Source organism: Micromys minutus (assembly GCF_963924665.1).
Source record: "Micromys minutus genome assembly, chromosome: 3".
Classification (NCBI taxonomy): domain Eukaryota; kingdom Metazoa; phylum Chordata; class Mammalia; order Rodentia; family Muridae; genus Micromys; species Micromys minutus.
Genome location: NC_137972.1, coordinates 55,531,105 through 55,555,632, shown reverse-complemented (window position 1 = coordinate 55,555,632; position 24,528 = coordinate 55,531,105). Strand labels below are relative to the sequence as shown.

Genomic DNA, 24,528 nt, shown 5'->3' with positions numbered 1-24,528 from the left:
TGAGAACTGGAATTCAGAGCCCCGGAAGCCGGGTAAATGCCATTGAAATGTGGGGGTCACCTGTATTCACAGCAGAGACAGGGGAGTCACGGGATAAAGTGACTGGCTAGACTAACTAGAAATGGCAAGCTCCAGGTTCACAGTGAGACTCTGAGGGTAAAGAAAAATGGAGAGCAACTAAGGACCCAAAGTCAAATTTGAGCCTCTACAAGTTCATACACGTATGCACACTACACATGTGCATATGCAAAAATTAAAAACAGCAATTTCCCAAAGCAGATTGAATCCCAACAGGCTTCATTTTATTTTATTTTATTTTATTTTATTTTATTTTATTTTATTTTATTTTAAAGCTTTATTTATTATGTATACAGCATTTAACCTGCATGTATGCCTGCAAGCCAGAAGAGGGCACCAGATCTTATTATAGATGGTTTGAGCCACCATGTAGTTGCTGGGAATTGAACTCAGGTCCTCTGGAAGAGCAGACAGTGCTCTTAACCTCTGAGCCATCTCTCTAGCCCCAGGTTTCTTTTTATAAAAGCTGATATATTAATCCTAAAATGTACACAAAAACACAAAGGGTTCAAGACAATTTTAAAGAACAAGGTCAGAGGCTGTACACTGCCAACTTCTGAAACTATGGAACTGCAGCAATTTGGACAGTGTGGTCCAGGCACAAAGGTAGACTCGGGGTCAATGAAAAGAACTGAGCACCCAGAAATAACCTTGTGTTCCCTCGATGCATTTTATGAAGGCAATACAGTAACTCAGTAGGAAAAGTAAGTCTTCTCAACAATCAGTACCAAAAAAAAAAAAAAAAAAAAAAAAAAAAAATAGATATCTCATGGAGGGAAAAAGCTGTATTTCTCAGAATTCAGCAAACATTCTTGAGTGAAATCCAACCCAGACTTTCAGTGGGACATAGCTTCAGCCATGCATTGATGGCAAAACTAGGCAGTTATGACAAAGATTTTTCAATATACAAAACCCAAGTACTTACTATGTCCTTCCTAGGATGATTCTGTCATCTCAATTTTAAAACTGCCACAATATACACGATACCCTAACCCAAACTGATGACAGACCCAAATAGCAAAAACTATAAACCCTAAGAAGGGAAACAAAAGACATTTTTATGACTTTAAAGCAGGCAAAGTTTTCCTAGATACAATACCAAAGGTATAATCAGTATTTTTGAAGTTTAAAATTACAAACACTTGCACTTCAAAAACTATTATAAAAACAGGAGCAAGACACATATTGGAAGAAAATGCCTTCAAATTAGAATATAAGAAAGGGTTTGGATCCAGCAAAATCAAAACATTACTCAACGTTAAAAATGACAACCAAAATAAAATTTGAAAACATTTTACAAAAGAAAGCATCTGGGTAGCAAATAAGCCCATAAAAGATGCCCACTGGTCCTTCCTGGAGAAATGAGTTCAAACCAGCATATGAATGCTGTCTCATAGCACTAGAATCACTGCAATCAAAGCAACAACAAGAACAAGTGTGGGAAGGACGTGAACAACATCCAAGTGTGGCTGGCAAAACCAGAAAATGGGATATCTTGAGGAACAAATGAAGGTTCTTCAAAGTTAAATTTAACCATATAAGAATGACCCTGAAAATAGACTATTGAGTTTCTATCCATAGGAAAAGACAACATATGTGGGAGGACAGGGCAAAACTTAAAAAAAAAGAAAAGAAAAGAAAGAAAGAAAGAAAGAAGAAGAAAAAAGAAATGTCTGCAGTAGTTTTATTCGTTATAGCTTAGAATGGAAACAATACAAATGTCCACCAACTGGTGACTGGATAAACAAATGCACTATTTATCCACACAACACAGTAGATTAAGTAACTAAAACTTTCACACAGCAGGCAAACACTCTACCAACAGAACAATGCCAAAATCATTTAACAGGGGCTGGAAAGATGGCTCATTAGTTAAGAGCACTGGCTGTTCTTTCTGAGTACCTGGGTTCAGTTCTCAACTGCCACACTGGTGGTTCAGAACTATATATAACTCCAGTCCCACTGGCTCTGACACTCTTTTCTGGCCTTGGTGGCTCTGTGCATATGTAGTACACAGATGTACATTCAGGCAAAATACTCATATACATAAAATAAAAAATGAAAAGGCAAAAAAAAAAAAAAAAAAAAAAAGGAAGTTTAGTGTGCTAGGTGTGGCTTAGTAGTGTGGCACTTGCCCAGAATGCACAAGATGCTAGTTTCTGCCTCTGCACTGCACAAAGAATTACACTAAGCAAAAGAAGCCAGGCTTGCAAGATATACAAACCCACCTATATGAATGATCTAAGAAAGGCAATCTTATAGAGGAAGGAGAAATATGGTTACCCAGATTTGGGGATAGGTGATAGAAGCTGTCTTAGGAACAAGACAGCTTTCTTAAGCTACAACATCTGTTCTATAAGTAAATTAAGTGACAGTTGCTCAATTCTACACATTTACTAAAAAAAAAATTGAAGTGGTAAATTTATATTTAAAATACATCTCAATACAGTTTTCTTTAAAATGAAAAAAAGAAAAAAGAAAAGAAAAATCTATTGACCACTTAATCTTTGGAGGCTGCTACTACCTAGGGATCTGCAATGTGGCCTCCAGACTAATGTGTTCACAGCCTTGCCTGGCATCCAGAGCCCAGGCTGATCCTGCCACATGGCAAGCCCTCTCAAGTATCCTTACCCCTCGTGGAGGCCAATCATCCTAATGTTGCTTCAGTGTCAGAGCCTGAACCAAATCTTTCACTAATTAACTATGTGACATCTGACCTCTAAAATGGATGAGGACAATGACATTGCACAAAGTCAGTATGTGCAGAACCTGCAGAAATGTCCTTAATATACTTGGCACAGCACTTAGCACAAGTATACATATGCAGTTTTCCTAGGGGTAGCTCAGCTCAGGTCATACATACCAATAATGTCACCTCATCAGAGAGGCATTTTCTCACCACCTCACCTCAAACAAGTCCTACTACTTTTACAGGCTTTTAATTCTTCCTCAGAACTTGCAACTTTTTTTCTTTTTTCCTTTCTTTCCAGTCTCCAAGAAGACAGAGAGCCTGGCTTTGTTCCCCATCTCTGTAAGACCAGACCAGTGTCAGGCAAATAGCACACTGGCAGTTTGCTGAGCTCAGGTAATACAATGGCAAGTAGCCTCCTGGTATCTGAATGTTGATTGTCTCTTGTGTACGTGACTAATCTTTCATCATACTCCCCTTCCCCGGTAGTCTAGAGCCTGCCTCACAGGAGCCATGAGTAATGATGAAGTTGATCTAGCCAGAAGAATGGAATGAGCCTGGAATGAGCTTAGACATCTGGCCACATAAGTAGGTTCCTGAAGTGTGTGGCAAAATATAAGAGGTAGATCACTAAAAAGGGGAGTGGTTTGGGAACTACAAGGAATCTGGATTTCAACAACCAAGTTCAGCTGAATGACAAGGATGACTGCTTATACAGGGTGGAAAAGAAAAAAAAAAATGATGCTTATAAGATATTGTTACCTTCTCTTAGGAGACCATGATGTTCAATGTACTGGCTGAAACAATCTTTATGTATTTTGTGCATGCTCACTCTGAAATCAGGAGTTGAATATAATTGCAGCATTTTGTATCAATTAAATTTCTTTTACCTTCCACAGAATTAGGGCTTGAACTCACTATGTAAATTTATGCAAATTCACACACAAATGAGCAAGGCCCTAACACTTAATTTTAAGGCAAGGAGAGCAGTGGGATCAGGCCCCCGGGATTAAATACAAGTGGTCTCTAAGAATATTTAATTAAGGAACTAGGGCAGATATTCTCTTGGAATCTACCTCTTACTGACTTCTCATGTGTTCAATAGGGCAACTACTTTATTGATCTGATTTTAAAATATTTATTTATTTATATTGATTTTTTTATTCATCTTTCTGAAGACCAGAGGAACTCTTAAATCCTCAAATAATTACTAATAACAGATCCCCCCCCACCAAAATATTTACCATAATGTTCTTTCTTCCATCTTCCTCTTTAAAAACAGGCACACTAGACATATTTTCCCAACATTGAGCTAACCACCTCACTGACTACCTCTGGACAAGCCATTATTCTCTCAGATTAACTAGAAAAGAAGGCTAACATCTACTGAAGTTCTCTCCAGTTTAATTACCTGGTAAAACTAAGCAGTCTTAGCATCCCTGTCAGGCCAAATAGAAGCAATGTCAAAATTTCAGACTACCAAGACATGTCCTCAGACTGGTGGGAAGTCTGATAGATTTAGATTAGTTCCAAATGCTACTCAAGTGATTCCACAGAAAATCCTTACTGTCTCTAAGTTTGACTTTCCATCTGTCAATTGTTTGTATTAGGGTGTGGAAGAATGGCTCAGTGGTTTAAAGTGCTTATTGCTCTTCAAGGACTTGAGTTTGCTTCCCAGCACTCGGAACCAGCAGCTCACAATAAGCTGTACCTCCAGTTTCAAGGGATTTGACATCTTTCTTTTCCACCCTGAGCACCTGCAAGCCTGTGGTACACATACAGACAAGCAAGCATGTGCACATACACACACACAAAACATTTTTTAAGGAGAGAAAAAAAATTAAAGACTTTGTACTCTACAGAATTATTAAGAGAACTAGAAACAAAAAGTCCGAGCCACCTCCAATGGCGCTTCTCTGAACTTCTGAATACTCAGGTCTGCATCCTCCTGAAACAGGAGGCCCTGCAACAGATGTGACGAATATCCTGAGGCAAAGCTATCTTCCTAAATTCTACCTAAATTCTACCCTACTCCTTACCTCTAGGCTTTTCAAGAGAAGCCATCTTCCCCATTTAATTCTTGCCACAAGTCAGACCAACAATTCCAGCTGCTCAGCACCTAATAAGCCCCACAAATCATTCTGCATGTTTTCACCATCAGTTCACACACATCTTCATCTGATCCTTAGTAATATCCAGGATAACCTCCCACCACCTCTCATCTCTCTGTCTGTCTCTCTCTCTAAAAATGAAACTCAAAAAATAACTTGCTCTTGTAAGGTCATGAAACTAAGGAGCTTAGATGACAGACCCTCTGAAGTCTTTTTCTGAACCTCCTCTCTAACTCACCTAGACCCAACTCAGACCATTTTATTTGATTTATTTCATTGAATCTGCTCAATTACTTCACAACTCTTGACCAAGTACCACTACAAGTAATGCACAGGTGTAGAAGGAAGTATAGCAAGAAGCTTAACATCTCTGGAGTTGACCTACTTTATAGTCTTGGGTCTCCTACTTTGTTACCTATGTGACCTTGGACAACTTATGCCAACAGCACCTCAGTTCCCCATAAGCTACAAAATGGACTAACAAGACTTTTGGTAGTATATATGCCCTCCTTAATCCTAGCACTCGGGAAACAGGTAAGAATGTAGAGACCCTGTCTCAAAACAAAACAGAGGAAGAGGTACTAAAAATTCTACTTCTCATTGATCTGAAAATTAAGTAATATCTGTAAAGAGCTGCCAATCTGCAATAAAACCGGAGCTTTAGTTCTTTTAAGTTCTGGTGATAAAGTCATGTCATGAATCACACAAGAACTTCAGCCAAGCTACCAGCTAGAGCTCTAATGGGAAACGCAATAAACATAATTTGTTTCAAGCTGTGCTCAATGCTGTGAAAATCATAAGTGCTGTGGCAGTAGTGTGGGAAGCTGCTTGAGACTGTGGTCAAGGAAGGATTCTTGGATGACTGAGCTGTAACATGAAGCCAGCCAGGTTAACGATAACTGAAGAAACATCAAACACTTGGGATCTTCTGTGAAGAATAAGGAGTCCTGAGGCAAAATAAGTATATTATGAAGATGAGGGGACAAGCCAGGGAAGGGATGGGCAGGTCAGTGGGTACCAGGACATGTTGAAAAAGCAGATGAGCAGGCTTTTAGGTGAAGGGTTGATAAGGTATATGACCTAATATTTGGTAGCTAAAACTCTCCCTTTGCTGCCTCACGAAGAAAGGCACGTGAACAAGACTGGAAATGGGCGAACACCTTCAAGAAGTGCTGCAGCACACGTAACAAGACGCACATGACAGGTGAAACCTGGTAGAACACAGAAAAAAAAAATCGGAACTGGGAGAGCCAAGGCGGTGGAAAATGACTTGAGGCGGCCGGCTGCTCCGCAAGTGCCACCGGCTCCCTCCATTTATCTGGTCCCCGAACGGCGGCTCCCGTTCCCGCCCGCACTCTCCTAAGGGCCCACGCCCTCCCGCCGCGTCGCTCACCCGGATGCCCTGCAGCACCCGGACCCGCTCTTCCTCATCCATTTCGAAGGACACCCTTCGGGCCTCGGCGCTCTCGGCGCTGCCCATGACAGGAGGCGGGCAGGGCGTGCGGCCACGCGAGCCGGCTCCACAGCAACCAGGACGACGCAGCAGAGCGGCCTGCCCTCGTCACTCGGGACACAGGCCAGCAACACCTCGCTCTATTGGCTGCTGGGGTTAGCGCGCGTTGCTTTGTGGGATTTGTAGTCTGAGATTCTGGCGCCATAAGAGGCTCGTAAGAGGGCGTGGCTCTTGAGGCTTGGGTACCTGTGAATTGGAAAATTAGATAGAAGGCCTGCCAAACAGAGGCTAAGGCAAAGTCAATGTTTCTTAAAGTAAAAGTCGTGTTCTGAGAATAAACTACCAAGGATTCTGAGGCAATGATCTATGTTCATGTTAGCATTCACCAAATATGTACTGCACCACTCTGTGTGACCTGCTTCCTTCAGTTTCAGTCTTGAAAGAGACAAATTCCACACACAAGTGAATTTACTGTAGTGCATGGGAAACTACACTGTAATACCCCGAGACGAATTAATAAATTATGGTAACCCCACAGATGAAGCCTTTAAGACCTAAAGGTGAGAGTGTAGTTCACCATGAGCTTCTGAGACCCCAGAACACACACCACCCTAGTGACACACCTCCTCCAACAAAGCCACACCCACTCCAAAAAGGCCACACCTAATAGTTCCATTCTCTATGGAGCCAGTATTCAAATACATGAGTCTATGGGGGCCATTCCTATTAAAACCACTATTAAAACAACATGGTTGCAAGTGTTAGGGTCTGAGAATCACTGGAGGAAGACCCCAGCTTCAAATAGTATATAAGTGCAGACATTCATTCTGCCAAAACAACCAGCATGCACGGGTCAACCATTCATCAAAATGGTGACCAAGAAAAAAATCTCTTGTTATGCAGGGTTAGGGAAATTTTCTTAAAGGGTTAAGTAATCTCTAACATGATTGGCTAGATGAGTGGCAGTTTCATTAATACAATTTCTGATTGGTTGCTATTTTAATTTACCATTTTTGGTCAGGCCTTAGAGAAATTTCAGAAACTGACCCAATTCAGGATTTGAGTGAGAACTCAGCCAGATGTCCCAGGAGTTGACTCCGCTCTGGTTTGTCCTCCCTCCCTCTCATCAGGGCTAATATTGACTAATGACCCATTATTTGTGGCTCTCCCAAAGAGCCTTGGCTGCTTCTTTGGGAAACTGGGACTTAAGGCCTAACATTACTGTCTGGTCTAAAATGAAGTGGGTTAGAGCCTCTCACAAGGTTGTTCTAATAAGGTACTGACAACAAAGTGGCCATAACAACAGGCATCCATAACAAGGTTGTCAGTGAGAATTTATAAGTGTTGACATTTTTCTCTTAGCCCAGATAGCTCCCAAGTAATGGAGACAGGAGTGTTAAAATTATTTAGCAACTTTAAGGCACAACAATTGAGCCGTATTAATCTATTTTAGTCTTCTAAACTAATCTGGTAACCTCCCAGCCAAAAATCCCTGAGACACTTGTATTTTAATACTGAACTGGCTCTCTCTGCTCACACATTTTTTCATGTTTTCTTCTGGACCCTGTACTCCTAGTGAATCCCCACTTTTTCTTGCTCTCTCCCCCTCCCCCGGCTAGAAGGAAGTCTAGCCATATTTTTCTTTTCTACTTAGTCATTGGGTGATCATCTTCTTTATTGACCACTCAGGGAATAATTTGGGAACAATGTTTACATAACATTGAGACAGGAGATTATCAGAATAAGGATTGCAACCAATATGGGATCGCAGAAATCAGCATTTGAATAAAACAAGGATAATCTTTACACAGTGCACAATAAGATTATGCCTACACAGGTGGTCATAGCAACAGGAGGTTATAAAAACTTTCGAAACAAAAGCATGATTCACATTTCCTAAAACATGCAGGACAGAATTATTTGTAGTTAAGGTTATAGGTGGGGCATAGTCTAATTTTTGAGAAACAGAGATTTAATCATAAACTGAAATAAACCTAGACTGTTTTTACTATATAGGCTTTCGGACCTAAGGTAGAGGCAGGTTGGCTCATCATTCTCCTTTGTCTCATGTGTCCCTGTCAAATTCTTGATTGGCATTTTTTTATCGGGGATGGTGCAAAAGGCAATGCATCAAAAAATACAATGCTCATTCATAAATTATGTCTATTTGCTTAGCATGGAATGAACAAAATTTTTAAGGTCATATAATCTCAGTATGCCAATATGTACATAGGTAGCCATTTTGTCTCTTCTGCCAGTGAGTTTCCTCTTGATCCAATATTCCAGCCATCTGTTGAGATTAAGGAGTGAGTATTCTCTTCTGTGACTACTTCCTGCTGAAATCAGGACGACATTACCAGGACCTAGGAAGGATGGAATGTTGGATGGAAAGAAAGGCCAGAGGGGATTCAGGCAATGGGACATTCATCAGAAGCATCTATCTGGTTTGCTGACCCAGCTGAAAAGACAGTGAGTAGTCACACCTAGGGACTGATTTCTGTCTGCTTTCAGTTTGTCCAGCAGTTTATAGTCCACAGTCGATTTCTCAATGGTGTCTACTGGCTGAGTGGGGTTCTACCAAGACAAAATGTAGACTAGGGACAAAAGTTAAAGAACTTAAGGAAACTTTTACATTTAGAGCTTCCCCCTCAGGAATAGGCAATAGGCTGAGAAGCTTGAGTTGTTGATTGACAAGACTACTTACCTGGAGTCTGACCTGTGAGAGGTAGAATTAAGTTACATTATCATTGTTTGTAATGCAATCTCTACTGAAATCCATGCTAGAGAACACAGCTAACAGCTAGTGGAGTTGTAGACTCATAGAAAAGGCTAGGGTTTTCGGTTAAAAGCATGAACACTTGCTTTTCCTGTCCAGGGGATTGGGTATATATATATTGAACAGATGTGTTTTTAGCACGATGAGAAACATTTTAAGTGTATACTTAGAAGACAATCAGCTGTAATTTTAAATCATGACTTTGTGACTGATAATAGTAGTCAGCATTTTAACTGTTTATAGGAATTTCATTGATTGTTAAAACTTTGCACTTTTGAAATCTTAGTTTAACAATAGCATAGAGTAGCATGTGTTTTTGTATCTTAAATCATTTTAGATTCTCATAATTTATTTAGATTTTTCTTTCAACTTTATTTTAAAAAACACAGATACATGTACAGATTTTAAAGGCATTTTGGCATAAAACTATATGAATATATTTTTGTCGGTACTTGATATTTTAAATATTTGATAGTATGCATTGAAATCTTACTAGTTATACTAATCATAAAGTACATGTAAAACAAAACGTAACATGGAAATAGTCAGTTTTCTTGGTGTGTATAGATTAAACATAATGATTTTTAAACACGAAAAATTGCCACAACAATATCTTGTTAGCTCTTGAGTTATTAACGATTTAAGGTCTAGGTGTACCTCACACTGAGAGGGTGCTATACACTTATTGTTTTTGTTTTTCTAAGAAGGGCTGAGACTTTCACTTTTTGGCCTTTCTTTTTTTTTGAGTTTCATATGGTCTGCAAGTTGTATTTCGGTATTCAGAGCTTTCAGGGGCTAGTATCCAATTATCAGTGACTGCATATTATGTCTGTTCTTTTGTGACTGGGTTATCTCACTCAGGATAATATTCTCTAGATACATCTATTTTCCTAGGGATTTCATAAAGTCATTGTTTCTAATAGCTAAGTAGTACTCCATTGTGTAAATATACCACAATTTTCCTATCCATTCATCTACTGAAGGACATTTGGGTTCTTTCCAGCTTCTGTCTATTTAAATAAGGCTGCTATGAACATGGTGGAGCATGTGTCCTTGTTATATGTTGGAGCATCTTTGGGGTATGTGCCCCAAAATGGAATTACTGGGTCTTCAGGTAGTACTATGCCCAATTTTCTGAGGCACCACCAGACTAAATTCCAGAGTGGTTATACCAGCTTACAACCCCACCAACAGTGGAGGAGTGTTCCTCTTTCTCTGCATCCTCACCAGCACCTACTGTCATCTGAGATTTTATCTTAGCCATTCTGACTGGTGTGAGGTGGAATCTCAGGGTTGTTTTGATTTGCATTTCCCTAATGACTAGGGATGTGGAGCACTTCCTTAGATGCTTCTCAGTCATTTGATATTCCCCAATTAAGAATTTTTTGTTTAGCTCTGTACCCCATTTTTTAAAATAAGATTTTTTGATTATTTGGAGTCTAACTTCTTGAGTTCTTTGTATATATTGGATATTAGACCTCTACCAGATGTGGGATTGGTGAAGATCTTTTTCCAATCTGTTGGCTGTCAATTTTTTTTTTGACAGTGTCCTTAACCTTACAGAAACTTGGCGATCTCATTAACTCTCATTTCTCGATTCTTGATCTTAGAGCATGAGCCATTGGTGTTGTGTTCAGGAAATTTCCCCCTGTGCCTATGTGTTCTAAGGTTTTCTCTACTTTCTTTTTTAATAGTTTCAGTCTACTTGGTTTTATGTGGAGACCTTTGATCCACTTGCACTTGAGCTTTGTACAAGGAGATTAGAAAGATTCTATTTTCATTCTTCTGCATGCTGAGTAACAGTTGAGTCAACACCATTTGTTGAAGAGGCTGTCCTTTCTCTATTGAATGTTTTCAGCTCCTTTGTCAAAAATCAAGTGACCATATATGTGAGGGCTCATTTCTGGATCTTCTATTCTGTTTCATTCATCTACCTGCCTATCTCTGTATGAGTATCATGCAGTTTTTAACACAATTACTTTGTAATATAGCTTGAGGTCAAAGATGGTTATTCCCACAGAAGTTTTCTTGTTGTTGAGAATAGATTTCGGTAGTCTAGGTTTTTTTGTTATTCTAGATGAATTTGCAAATTCTATGAAGAATTGAGTTGGAATTTTGATGGGGATTGCATTGAATCTGTAGATTGCTTTTGGTAAGATGGCCATTTTTTACAATGTTGATCCTTCCAATCCATGAGCATGGGAGACCTTTCCATATTCTGAGATCTTCAAATTCTTTCTTCAAAGATTTGAAGTTCTTGTTATACAGGCCCTTCACTTGCTTAGTTAGGGTCACACCAAGATATTTCATATTGTTTGTGACTATTGTGAAAGATATCTTTATCCTAATTATTTAGATTTTTATATCCTCAGATAATTACAATTAAAAAATTTTTAGATCTCTATAATTTATATGAATCTTAAACTTTTATTCAGTTATTTGCCATTATACATACAGTCATTGCCCAGCAAGTTCCTTTAAATAGTAAAAGGCATATCTGAAATCTGTTTATTCATTAGAATGAAGCCTGTTCGTTAGGCAAACCTATCTGTGAGTTTGCTTTTTTCATTAGGTAACTTAATAGCTCTAGAAAACCAAGTCCTGGTTTTTATATATGAAATGCATCCATTAGGCAGCTTCTGATAAACTGATAAAGCTACAGTTAGCCATCAATACCATCAGATATCTGAGAAGGATAAATTATAGCAGGCATATAATCCAAAGAGCATATGTACCGATTAAAATGACACCAGCTTACCACTACCTCGGTAGACACCTGAGGCTTCTGTGGTCCTAGTGGCCTTGTTGGGGCGCAGAAGTAGTTGGTCTTCAGCTGTCACACAGGGCAGCATTACATCTTCAGTTACTGCACAGGACAACAAAGGTGTCTGACTGCCAATCCCAGAAAGTTTGAGAGGTTTTCCTGTGGAAGAGGAATCTGGGACAAGTGACCCACTGTGATGAAGCAGAGAGCCTAACCTAACACAGTGTGAGCAGAGCTCTGGTGTCAGGGGCAATTTTCCGCACTGGTTAGCATCACCATAATTCAGGGAGAATTGTATGTACCCCAGCATCTTCTCTGGAGACCTTAGGATCGTCTCTAGGATCTGGCATTTCTGTCTATCCTAGAATGATTTTTCTGTTAAACAGTTTAAATGCAGCATCTAGCAGATCTCTGAAAAGTTTTGAGAAGCATCTATTAAGTATACCTGATTTTTAAAAAAACTTTACTTGTTCTTAGTTTCCTGTTTTAGGTTTAGCCTTGAAAACACATACAGGAAACTAAATAAAGCTTATCAGAATAAAACATTCCATCATAAACGCAGCACATAGAGAGTATGGTAACTTTGCTTTCCTGGTCGTTTTATAGTACACCATTGGAGAACATCAGTTTCTTATATGATTCAGTTTATCAAGATAGCTAAAGCTTAACAAAGTTAGTAAAGACACAGAAGAGCTGGGTAGGCATACATTAAGTCTCTGCTGACCCTTTCTTAAGGATAAAAGCCATGTTTTGGTTGACATATTTCAGTTAACAAGAACAGTTAAAAGTTAGTGAATTTGGAGACTTTGCAGAATTACAGACTCTGATGAATTAGATCTTTGTTTTCGTTTTGGCAGGAGGTGCTGTCTATGTGCTGAGTTTTACAACCTAAATAGTAAGATTACCTTTGTGTAAACTTTTTAATTTTTAACTCAGTGTTATAAGTTTTGAATCAACTTTTGTTATAACCACCTTGTTATGATTGCCTGCTGTGATGACCACTTTATTATGGCTACCTTGTAATTATGTATTTATTCCACAAGAGGCTGTTATGAGCAACTTGTATGTTCTGTTTCTATAACCTCACATATTTGCTTCCCACCCACTCCAATTTGGAAACCTTATATCTCTGAGCTATAAAAACCTTAACTTCCCCACGACCAAGTCCCATCTCTTGAATCCTACCTTAAGGGGAGGCAGCTAGTATCACAAAAGGTTGTGACCACTGTGCTGGTGCTAAGAACTGAGCCTGGGTCCTCTGCGAGAGCAGCAAGTACTCTTAACCACTGAGTAATCTCTCCATTGTCAGCTAATACTACCTTTATTAAAAAGTTGCCCCCAGGCTTATTATAAAACAATACAGAACAGATTCAAAGAGCTCCATGCAGTGTTTTGAAATTCATCCTAACTGTAGCCTGAGTGACCTGCAGGTTGGAGAGGCTGCCAAAGTCCAGATGCGTCAGTGTTTCCTTGGCATCAGGATCTACATCAGTGACCTGATCTAGGGCTGAGCAACCTTGGGAACATAATTTTATTTCCCTTATTTTTCTTTTCCTCCCACAACTTGATAGAAATATCTCTTACAGAACTTCTCTAAAACCACTTCATCAGATGCATAGCAGGGCTGACTCTCTTGTTGCAGAGTTTCTTGCTGGTGATAATGGTGATCTCCTCGTGCATGCACTTAGACTGGATACATGTAGTACTTCTTGATGATGACACAGGCCAGCTTTTTATAGTTTTGGCGTGAACATGGCCCATTTTGGTAGGTACCCAACTAAAACTATCTTGAGAAAGAAGACTAACACTAGTTATCGCCTGCTCTGGTTTCAAACTATATTGCAGAGCTAATGTAATCAAAACAGCAGAACACATAGGCTAAAGCCTAGGAATAAATTTATGGCAGCTAATCTTTTGGTGACAACACACAATGGGAAAATGAAAGTTTTTAATAAATGATGTTGGTAGCACTGCTTTTCACACTCAAAATAATACAATTTTTCTTGTGCTGTGCACAAAAATCAACTACAAATAGGCTAGAAATTCAAATGCAAAAGAAAATTTAAAAATAAATTCAAATGTAAGATATGAACCCAAAACATGCCTAAAAGAAAGTATAGAAGAAAAGTTCAGTAATGTTGACTTTAACACTAAGCCTTTAGATATGACACCAAAAATCACAGTCAACAAAAACAAAAATAAGCAAGTATGACGATTAAAGAGAGATGGCTCAGTGGTCTAGAGCACTGGTCGATCTTAACGAGGACCTAGGTTCAGTTCCCACCACTCAAATGGTGGCTCACAACCATCCGTGCATCCAGCTTCGGGGGATCCCACACCCACTTCTGACTTCTGCGAGACAGGAAAAACATTCATACACATTAAACAGAGTAAACCTAAAAACAGCTTTTAACAACAAAACAAAACAAAAGTTTTGTACACTCTGGTAAGACAATCCAGTAGGCAAAGGTGCTTGCTGCCAGTGTTCAAGTCTGTTCCCTGGAACTTGCCTGGTGGATCAGGATAACAACTTCTACAAGTTCCCTGACTTCTACATACATGCCATGAATGTGGAATTCGTGCTTAGGCATGCACATGTATGTGCGCATGTGTGTGCACACACATTCACAAATGTAATTTTAAAATTTTAAAAATCTTCCATAGGAAAGGAAGCTTCTAAGAAAGTGAAAATGTAACCCAAAGAATGAAATATTTGCCAGCCAGATAGTTTATACTAAAGGGTTAATAATATCCAAGATATTAATTCAAAAACAACTTTAAAATGTACAAAGGACTAGAACAGTCTCCCCCCTAAAGATCATGCAAATAGCAACTAAACACATGGGGAAAAAAAGTGTTCAACATTACCAGTCAGCTCAGAACTGCAGATCAAAACCACAGTGTATCACCGCCATCTGTTAGGATGACCGCTATCAAAAAGACAAGCGAGGACAGCTATCGGTAAACACTGGAGGAAAGAAATCCTTGCACATACTTGATGGAAATATAAATTGGCACTCTTGATATGAGAAAAGATATAGAAGTTCCTCACACTTTTAAAATACGGTGGCGCACGCACGCGCACGCACGTGCACACACACACACACACAAACACACACACACACACACACACACACACACACACACACACACCTCCTAAGGAAATATTGTCTCAAAGTGATAAACCATACCACCATGTTTTATGTAGCATTGCACATAATAGTCATAATGAGGGAGCAAATGTCTATAGCTCATAGGTCACTTGCTCTGGGGTGAATGCGGGGTGTCGATCAGAGGACATAAACTTTACTTATATGATGAAAAGGCTTGGGGACAGCTTGAGCTGTAGATGACATGTTGACTAATTTGATTGTCATCACACAGCATATATTTGTACACCTTGTGCACTTTGAATGCATATGACCTTCATTAATTAAATATACGTAACTGGGTTTGTTGTTGTTTGAGATGGGGTCTTACTATGACACCCTGGCTGACCCTAACTTCTTTGTAGACCATGCTGGTCTCGAACTTGCCTCCTGAATGTTGGGATTAAAGCTGTGTCATCTGATGCCCTCTTCTGGCATCCTTAAGCACTGCACACACATGGTGCATAGACATACAAGCAGGGAAAAGACCATACACATAAAATATTTTTGAATGCTGCTCTATGATTAAAATTTGATCTTGACCACACACATGGTGGTAACCAGTGGATACATTAACTAAATGGATTGATTGTGGTGATCCCTTTCACCATTCATCAAAGCTTTGTGTATACCTTAAATATACCTAATTTTTTAATGTATACCTTAATAAGCTGAGGTGGGGTGCTGTGGTGCTCAAACGTGGGCACCATTTTGTTGAAAGTTGTACTCTAGTCTCCCATGGGACCAGGTTGAAGCCAGTCACCAGCTTTAACCATGTTTTATCAGCGGGGTACTGGCAGCAGAGGATAGTTCCCTAGAGATGATACATCTGTGACTTATCAATGTCCCACACCCATAGCACGGGGAAAAGGTCAGTAAACAGAATCTCAGTGAGAAACCTCAAATATCCATTACATGCCCTAGACATTTTCAGGGTCTCCTAGGAGACTCAAATGGATTCTCCATTCAGGAAATTCTGGGTCAGATGATGGAGTGATTAGTACAATGTCCTCCCCCCAAAAAGCAGAATGAGTCAGAGCCAGGGACCCCCTGAAACATTGCCCTCAGCGCTTCTGTAAGAGATCCTAGAGGACCCTTGAGATACTACAAGCTCTCCAGAAAGGGTGTGCACTGAACACTCCAGTAGCCGCCACATACCCATTTCATAAATAACTGGGAAGCAGACAGGCAAATAATGGTGATGGGATTAAACCTAGGGTCTCATGCAAGCACTCTGCCACTGAGATGTTCCTGACGACATTTAAACAAAGGCAATATGATAGGAACAGAGAGGAAAGGGCAGGGAAGGATGATTACATGCTGTTCATATTAATCCACCACTGATTAATTGAGTCTGAAAATCTCAGTGCTGTGATCCCACCTAAGATCCAGGAAACTGAGGCTCTGAGACAGTAAAGTGTGACACTTCTGACTCATAGCCACATACCTTTCCCTCTCCCTATAACGGAATGCCAAATTCCTTCGGTCTAGCCATGCACCCCTCTAGGAAAAGGAGCCTGGTTTCCACTGGTCAATTTGAGTCAATTTGAACATCAAGAAAGAGAGTAAATGGGGCCAGGGATTACTCAGCAAGTAAGAGCATGTACTGTTGCTACTGAGGACCTAGGTTCAGTTCCCAGCACCAGCATGGAAGCTCATGTTTCTACATCTGTCCTCCATAGACTCCTGAATTCAGATGGAGTGGATAAACTAATGCAGGCACATACATATACGCGTAAATAAAACCTCTTTTAAATGAATGATGAATAATGGCTTATAACGCATTCAGTGTTTTTAAAAAATCAGTCCATTTAAAAATCCCCCCGTCTGTGTGTGTGTGTGCGTGTGTGCGCGCGCGCGTGTGATATAATAGGGGCTCACATGTACTACTGCACATGCGGGGGTCAGGAGAACTTATATGAGTTGGATGTCTCTTTCCACTGTGGATTCTAGGAATCAAATTCAGGTTATCACACAAGCATTTGAGCCAGTTGAGCCAGCTCATCACTCCATTAACCCACTGTAATGAGGAAAAATGAGATAGAAATGGTTAAAGGATGCAAACGTTCTCTTTGAAGACTTGACTGTATTTGTGGATGGGAATGTGCATGCTGCAGCAGACGTAGAAGTCAGGAGACGACGTGTGGACATCACTTCTTCCCCTCTGCCCTGTGGAGTCCAGTGCTTGATATCAGACTATTACACTGGGCAAAGTGCCATTGCCTGCTGAGCCATTTCAGTGGCCCAAAACCTCTTCTTTATAAATAAAAATACCAGCTAGCCAATGCCAAAAGTAATTAAGATTTTTTTTAAAACTCCATTTTGCTACCCTCAGTAAAATTTAATGAAGCTGTCCCAAATCATCAAAACATATTAAAGCCAGTAGCTGGAGTGTTAAGAAGCAGACCATTCACCCAGTCTTTAGTTCTGAAAGATGTCTTACGATTTACCAGTGAACGCTGTATTATAAAGAGGAGGCCTGCTGGTCACTGCCTTTACTTAATGACCATGCTTCAAAAATTCTGGGAGAAAAAAAAAAGCATGTGCTCCTCAGCAGGAGTATGTAGCAAGCTACTGTGGTGTGTTCCAGTCAGCGTGTGACCTGAATGTACTGGAGGGGTCGTAAATCCCCCCAAACCCAGTCACAATAGATTATTTTTAACAGTGTGGGAAGTGGGGAGTGGCAACGTGGGAATTGTACATGTGAGTGCAGTTCCCAGAGAGGCCAGAAGAGGGGGCACTAGATCCACCCAAAGTGGGTGTTGGGAATGAGAGCAATCAGTGCTCTTATCCAACCAGGAAGCTATCTTCCCTTGGGAAGTTTACATACAATATAATATCCCAGAGGTTGTTGTTGTTGTTGTTGTTGTTGTTGTTGTTGTTGTTGTTGTTGTTACTGCAACAAGGGCCTCCTGGACACTGAGTGTAAACTCGACCTCTGAATGACAACTCTGGCCTTCTACATTGATTAATACTATTCTGTAATTATTATTGAGTTTTTAATTTATGTATACATGACTGTTTTCCTGGGCGTTTATATGGGTACCACATGTGTGCAGTGCTTGTAGAGGTCAGAAGGGAACACCACCATTCAGTGGATCTCGAGTTACAGAGGATGTGAATTACCATGTGACTGTTGGGAACCAAACACGTGCCAGATGCAAGACTAGCAAGGGCTCTTAACTGCCATGCCATCTCTCCAGCCCCCAGTCTTCATTTTCTTGTTCTTGGGAGCTGTGTGCCAAACTGTTTAAGAACGCTGTGTCAAGAGTGTCTTCGTCTTACACTCAGTTGGTTCCGAGGGGAAACCTGTCAGGAGACGACTCTAAGTCTTGGAGTCCCTTGCATTACCTCATTGTTTGAATGAGCTTGAGATGCTTTCAGAATAAGATAATGGGAAAATGAAATTCTGAATTGGGTGGAGGAAACAGATCTCTGGGATGGGCTTGTCTCTTGCAGCTTTAAATGATCTTGTGAACTAGCCTTCCGAGCAGTGTGGTACTCTTGGGCAAGTTAGGGACTCTCCGAGCTTCATGTCTCTGACTGAAAAAAGCTGATGTTACAGAATATTTAACAGTCAAGGCCCCAGACCTAGTGAGTTCACTCACGCCAAGGGTGGATGGCTTGGGCTTTAGAATTTGAATTTAGCAAACGGAAGAGGTTGCCCTAGCATGAGCACTGTGGGGCAGCCTGTCACAGAGTGGAGTTTTCAGAATCAGAAGGAAGGAAGAAAGCTGGTGTAGAAGCGACTAGCTTTGTCCATTCCAGAAATGGACTGGCAGCTTCCTGCCCTAGTCAGGAGCCCTGTGGCTGCTTCTGTTGCCTCTGCTCAGTGTGGCACTAGCAACCCTAGGAAGGCCAAGGAGACAGGAAAATGGAACTCAGCCTATCCAGATTGGAAGGAAGAAGCAGTTATTCTTAATTCGCAGATAATGTGGTCTCACAGATAGAAAATCCCTGAGAATTGCACAGAGAAATTGTCACAGGTCACAAAATAACTGGTTTCTGTTTCTATAGGAAGAACAATGCAAAACCACAAAGTGTGAGATTTTACACCTCAAACTATACAAAACCATTTCTGGGAAATGAGCATGGAGAACGAAGACAGTTCATATTTTGTTGGGCTGTGTGTCTGTCCGGGCACCGGCATCGTACTGCTCTAGCCACTGGCGCTCTGTAGAACAATTTGTAGGTGCGTCTTTGGGGTGGTTATATTCTGGAGTTAGAGAGTCTAGATACTAATCCATCGGTCTGTGTGCTGTTAGGAGCAGCTGTGGTATCAACATTTACTAGTGGTTACCATGGTAACTATATTTTATGTCTCTTCTCTTGGGGATTGGCGGTTTGTTTTAATGTATTTATTAATTCTTTGAGAATCTTAGGAATTTAATTTTGTTGTATTCTCCTCCCTTGCTCGGCTCCTCCCAGACCCAAGTGCCCCCACCCTTCCCTTTCTCATACCCACTCAATTTTGTATCTTCCTTTTTAAAAATGCATTGAATCTAATTTGTGCTGCCCTGGGTGAGTGGCCACCCACTAGAGCACTGGCAACCTACTAGTGTGCACACCATCAAAGAGAACTGACTGTCCCTCCCCTGGCAACTGTCTCAGGGAGGGGTGGAACTTCACATCCATCTCTTCCCTTCACGACGAGATTTTTGTCTAATTTGGTCTTGCTTTGTTGTTGGTGATGGGCAGGTTTTCCTGTTTTGTTTTTTTGGGGACAGGGTCTCACACAATTCAGGCTAGTCTGGAACTCTAGCTAAAGATGACCTTGAACTCCTGATGCACCTGTCTCCCTCTCCCAAGTTCTGATATTACCTGTGTGTGCCACCGTGCCTGGCTACTTCTTTTGTTTATTATTAATATTTCCGTTAGTGTACAGAATGGGTTTTATCATGACATTTTCTTTTGAAATGTTTTATATGTATGTATTGGGAAGAGGGCACTAGTAGAGCAGGCACGTATAGGTCAGAGGACAACTCATGGGAGTTAGTTCTCTCCTTTCACCATCTGGGTCCTGGGGATTGGACTCTGGTCATCAAGCTTGGCAGCAAGTGCCTTTCCTCTCTGGACCATCCCACCAGTCTATCACAGCATCACTTGGGTACCCACACGCCATTGTAGTTTACTCGAGTCACCACTGGTCACTCCCTCCCCCTGTTAAATAGTCTCTTTCTTCCTTTCATGACAGACAGACCTGTCTAAATTTTACACAGGAGACAAAACACATTGTTTTCATTTGATCCCCTCAGACCTGTTCCCCATCTCTAGACTCTTCCTTTTCCTTTGTTCTTCTGTCATGTCATATGTAAGTATAAATGCACATGTGCATTCTACATACAAGAAAAAACCTTTCTGAGTCTGGCTTACTTAACATGATAAACTTCAATCTATTTTCCTGAAAGTGACATGCTTTCACTCTTTTTCATGACTAATTAAAAGATTACTACATATATATGTATACATGCATATAAATGTATATATTACATTTTTTATCCAGTCATCTGTTGATAGGTATCTAGACTGATTCCTTATCTTGCCTATTGTGAACAGTGTAACATACATCGATGTACAGGCACCTCTGATATGACAACTTAGATTCCCTTAAATTTATCCAAGAATAACTGGGCTATATGCTGTTTCTGTATTTAGGTTTATTTTGTTTCATTTAAAAATATTTTATTATTTTCATTTCTGTGTATACGTGGAGGGGAGTTATGTTCACATGAGTGCAGTGCCCATTGAAAAAGAGCTGGCATTACAGGGGGTTGTGGGCTGCCATGGCAATGCTGGGCACCAAACTCAGATCCTCTGAAAGAGCAGCAAATGCTCTTAACCACTGCACCATCTATCCAATGCCATTCTTTAGTTTGCTTAAAGGCCACCATACCAAGCGTTTAGATTCCACGCTGCAACGTGGAGGTCGCCCCTTGTCCTGAGTCCTCCCATCCTCAACAGGAAGTTATTCAGTTTTGTATGCTAGCCATTGTGACTGGAGGGAGATTGTATAATGATTTTTATTGGCATTTCCCTGATGGCTGAGGATATTAAATCTTAAAAAATTGGCCATTTTGCATTTTTTGAGAACTCTTTGTTCAATTCATTTACCTACCTATTTAACTTTTGGTGTCTACGTTTTGGAGTTCTTTTTGGATTCTGGATATTAATCACCTGTCAGGTGCATAGATCTTGGGTCCTCTCCCTTTCTGTGGCCCTCTCTTTGCTCTGCTGAGCATTACTTTTGCTGGGCAGAAGCTTTTTAACGTCATGCAATTCAATTTGTTAAATTTTGTCATTATTTTCTAAGTTAGTCGGGTTCTTTTCAGAACGTGTTTGGGCACCTGGGTTTTGACATGTTCTGCCTGACAGTTTGAGAGGTCTTTGATCAACTTCATATTGGTTTTGTGTAGAGTTAGAGACCAATCTATCTAATTCATCTACATGTGGATATCCAGGTTTTTTTAACCCAACTTGTCTAAGAAGCTGTCTTCTCTCCAACATATGCGTTGACACTTTTGTCAAAACTTGGGTGGCTGTAGCAACAGGGCTTACTTCTGGGTCCCCTCTTTCATTCTGTGGGTCTTCATGTCTATTTTGGAGCCTGTGCTGTTCCTGTCATCATGGCTCTGTGGTAGTTTGTGGGCAGATATAGAGATGCTTCTAGCACAGGCATCTCTCAACCTATGGGTCAATATCCCATTGGGATCAAATGAGCCTTCCACAGGGGTTGCCTAAATTCATCAGAAAACGCAGACAATTTATACTACAATTCATAACAGTAGCAAAATTACAGTTATAAAGCAGTAACGAAATAATTCTGTGGCTGCGGCTCACCACACAAAGAACTGTGTTAAAGGGCAATGGGTTAGGAAAGCTGAGAACCACTGCTCTAGCATAACCCCCTGTGAACCCTTTGTCTCCTTGGGCTCTTTTGTGCTTTCATAGGAACTTTTTTCCAGTCCTGTGAAGAATACCATTGGCATTTTGATGAATGTCGCACTGAATGTGAAGATCTCTTCGGTAATATGACATTTCCCAATCATGTTTTATGTCTCACTCAAAGTGTGGGTAAACAGGAAGGCAATCCTGGCTCACAGGGCCTTATCATGCTCTCGCTAAGCCACTGGGGTGGGGGTTCAACATGTTCCATGGTCGAGTCATCAGGAAGAGCATGGCCGGGAGGCTGGAGGGGTCACACATGTCCTCTGCTGGGACTGCGGCGGCCGAGAGGAGCTGTCTGCGCTGAAGAAGGAAGAGGAAATTGATTCAGACATAGTGATAGAACTCATCAACTTCACTTGAGAAAACAGGCCTGCAGCAAGCAGGCAGGAGATCGCTTACACTGAAGAGCAGGAAGAACCAAAGCGCAGCCCTGTCAGCAGCAGATTGGGTGGAAGAGCGTTTTTGTATGTTCCTGCCAAGAGTGGCCCTGTTTCTAGCAACTTCCACCTCAGGAGGATGTGTCGCCTGGCCACAGCTTTAAAGGACTTTTGCCTCCACATTCTGCCTTTGTTCTTTTATTTCATTGTTTGCTAATTAGGTAAACTAACTAACAAACCTCCTATATGAAGTCTAAAAACTTCAGGTGAGTATAGGACTCTGCAGGGAGGAAGAGGCAAAGCGAAGAAGAATGCACCGATGGAAAGACTGGGTGGGCCCCAGGTCCAATGCCACTGGAGTTAAGAACTGAAGGAACTGGTGGGGAAAGCATCCAGTCTTCTGCAGCTGAACCCTAGCCTCTTTAGGCACATCTCAGTAAGGTTGACTGGAGACACAGTTGGGTGGGGTGGGGCTTGTGTTTTCAGACTGTTGAGATTGAGTCCGTGCTGCATAGGCTTGAGGGCACAACATTCTCTCTCCATACAAAAGAATCTTTCCCAAAGCCATCTTCCGGCGTCACACTGACCATTCCTGGTCACACATTTTACCCTTAAACCAGACCCTGGTAGAGGACTTGAGAGGGCTATGGCTGCTTTAGACTACCATCATTCATCCCTTACAAAACCAGCCCACTCTACCTTTGTTTACAGCCCCTTCTCCAAGCCCTGATAAGCCCCCATTGGTATAGCCATCTGCTCCTGCCAAGGCTGGATTGTTAGCTGTTTGCTGTGTATGCAGCGGGAGTGTGCTGGCATCTGCGCCAAGTGTGTGTGTGTGTGTGTGTGTGTGTGTGTGTGTGTGTGTGTGTGACTGCAAACAAGGAGCAAGTCAGCTCAGACAATGAAGCTGCTCAGTCCATTGTTCCAAAGCCCTGTGTGAGGGTCCCCACCTGCTTTCCTGGAAAACCAGGAAATTCTCAGTGCAAGACAAAGCCTCCAGATGGGAGGAATTAGCCAAGCCGTGTTAGTGGCTCAAGCAGAAAGTCAGGAGCAACCTCCTTGGCCCCAATTTCCTTTTTTGCCTTTCAGAGTTTTAAGCTTCAGCTTTGGCTCTGGATTTGACTGTTTAACCAAGTGGATAGCTGCTTAGCTGAGCTGCAGAGGGCCAGGTTCCCCTGGACTGTGCCACAAAGAACCACCTTTCAGAGCACTCCCAAACAGGGATGTCTGGGCATGGGAGAGGACAGGAACACAGATGGCCGAGAATTTCAGGGAAAAAGAGAAGTTGGCTTGATAAAGCAAAAGGGGTCTTAGCTCCCTGAGATTGCTCTGAGCCTGGCTTGTTTAGTCCAGCCTCCATTTCCTCTGTTCTCTCTCCCTATACACATGGGGAGGGGGGAGGGAAGGGGAAGGGGAAAGGGAGAGGGACCAAGAGAGGGAGAGAGGAAGGGGGAGAGGGGGAGGGGAATAGGTGGGGGAGGGGGAGAAGGAGGAGGGAGAGGGAAAGAGGGAAAGAGAGAGATAGAGATAGAGAGAGAGAGGGAGGGAGGGAGGGAGGGAGAGAGAGAGAGAGAGAGAGAGAGAGAGAGAGAGAGAGTGTGTTAATTCTATTATCTGAGGGGCAGACCCAGCTATAGGCTCAGCTCCGGGTCTATGTTTGTCTGCTCCCAGGTAGTACCTGAAGGAATAACTACATATATAGCTAGCACACCTGAAACAGGCCAAGGCTTAGATGACCATAGTTAGACCAAAATCCAGGCTCTGGACTCAAGAGCAGCCCTGAGCCTTGCCAAAGCTCACAGGACCCAAAGGGCCCAAAAGGGTGCAGCCAGCTGAGCTATTGGCTCTAGACCTAGCACCTAGGATAGTACCTGGTGCTCACTGATGTTCATTAAATTACTGAATCACTAATTGAGTGAATGTAGGACTTACACAGGGGTAACTAGTTAATGCCTTACCTGACTGTGACACTCCAAGGAACCAGAAGGAATGTGGGCATTAGGGCTCCTCTCTGAAGAAGTGTACCCACCCAGCCAAGGCTGCAACAAGCAAGGGGAGAGCCTCCCTTACCACCCTCAGCCCCTCACAGACTTTCTGTGACCTCAAGCAGTTAAGCAAATGTACAGCTACAGAATTGCATCCTGCCTCCCTACCATGAGATCTGTGCAGTTGGAGTTTTATTAATT

General features: G+C 41.5%; 1 protein-coding gene across 1 annotated transcript in view; it reads right to left on the bottom strand.

Moving 5' to 3' along the window:
• CHCHD6 (coiled-coil-helix-coiled-coil-helix domain containing 6) overlaps nt 1-6,402 on the bottom strand; it is a 209,098-nt gene extending 202,696 nt beyond the window's left edge. Inside the window, exon 1 of the mRNA XM_080914598.1 lies at nt 6,272-6,402. Coding sequence (XP_080770724.1) covers nt 6,272-6,358 — 87 coding nt within the window. The 5' untranslated portion in view covers nt 6,359-6,402. The remainder of the gene's footprint in view (nt 1-6,271) is intronic.
• Nucleotides 6,403-24,528: the final 18,126 nt, after the last annotated feature.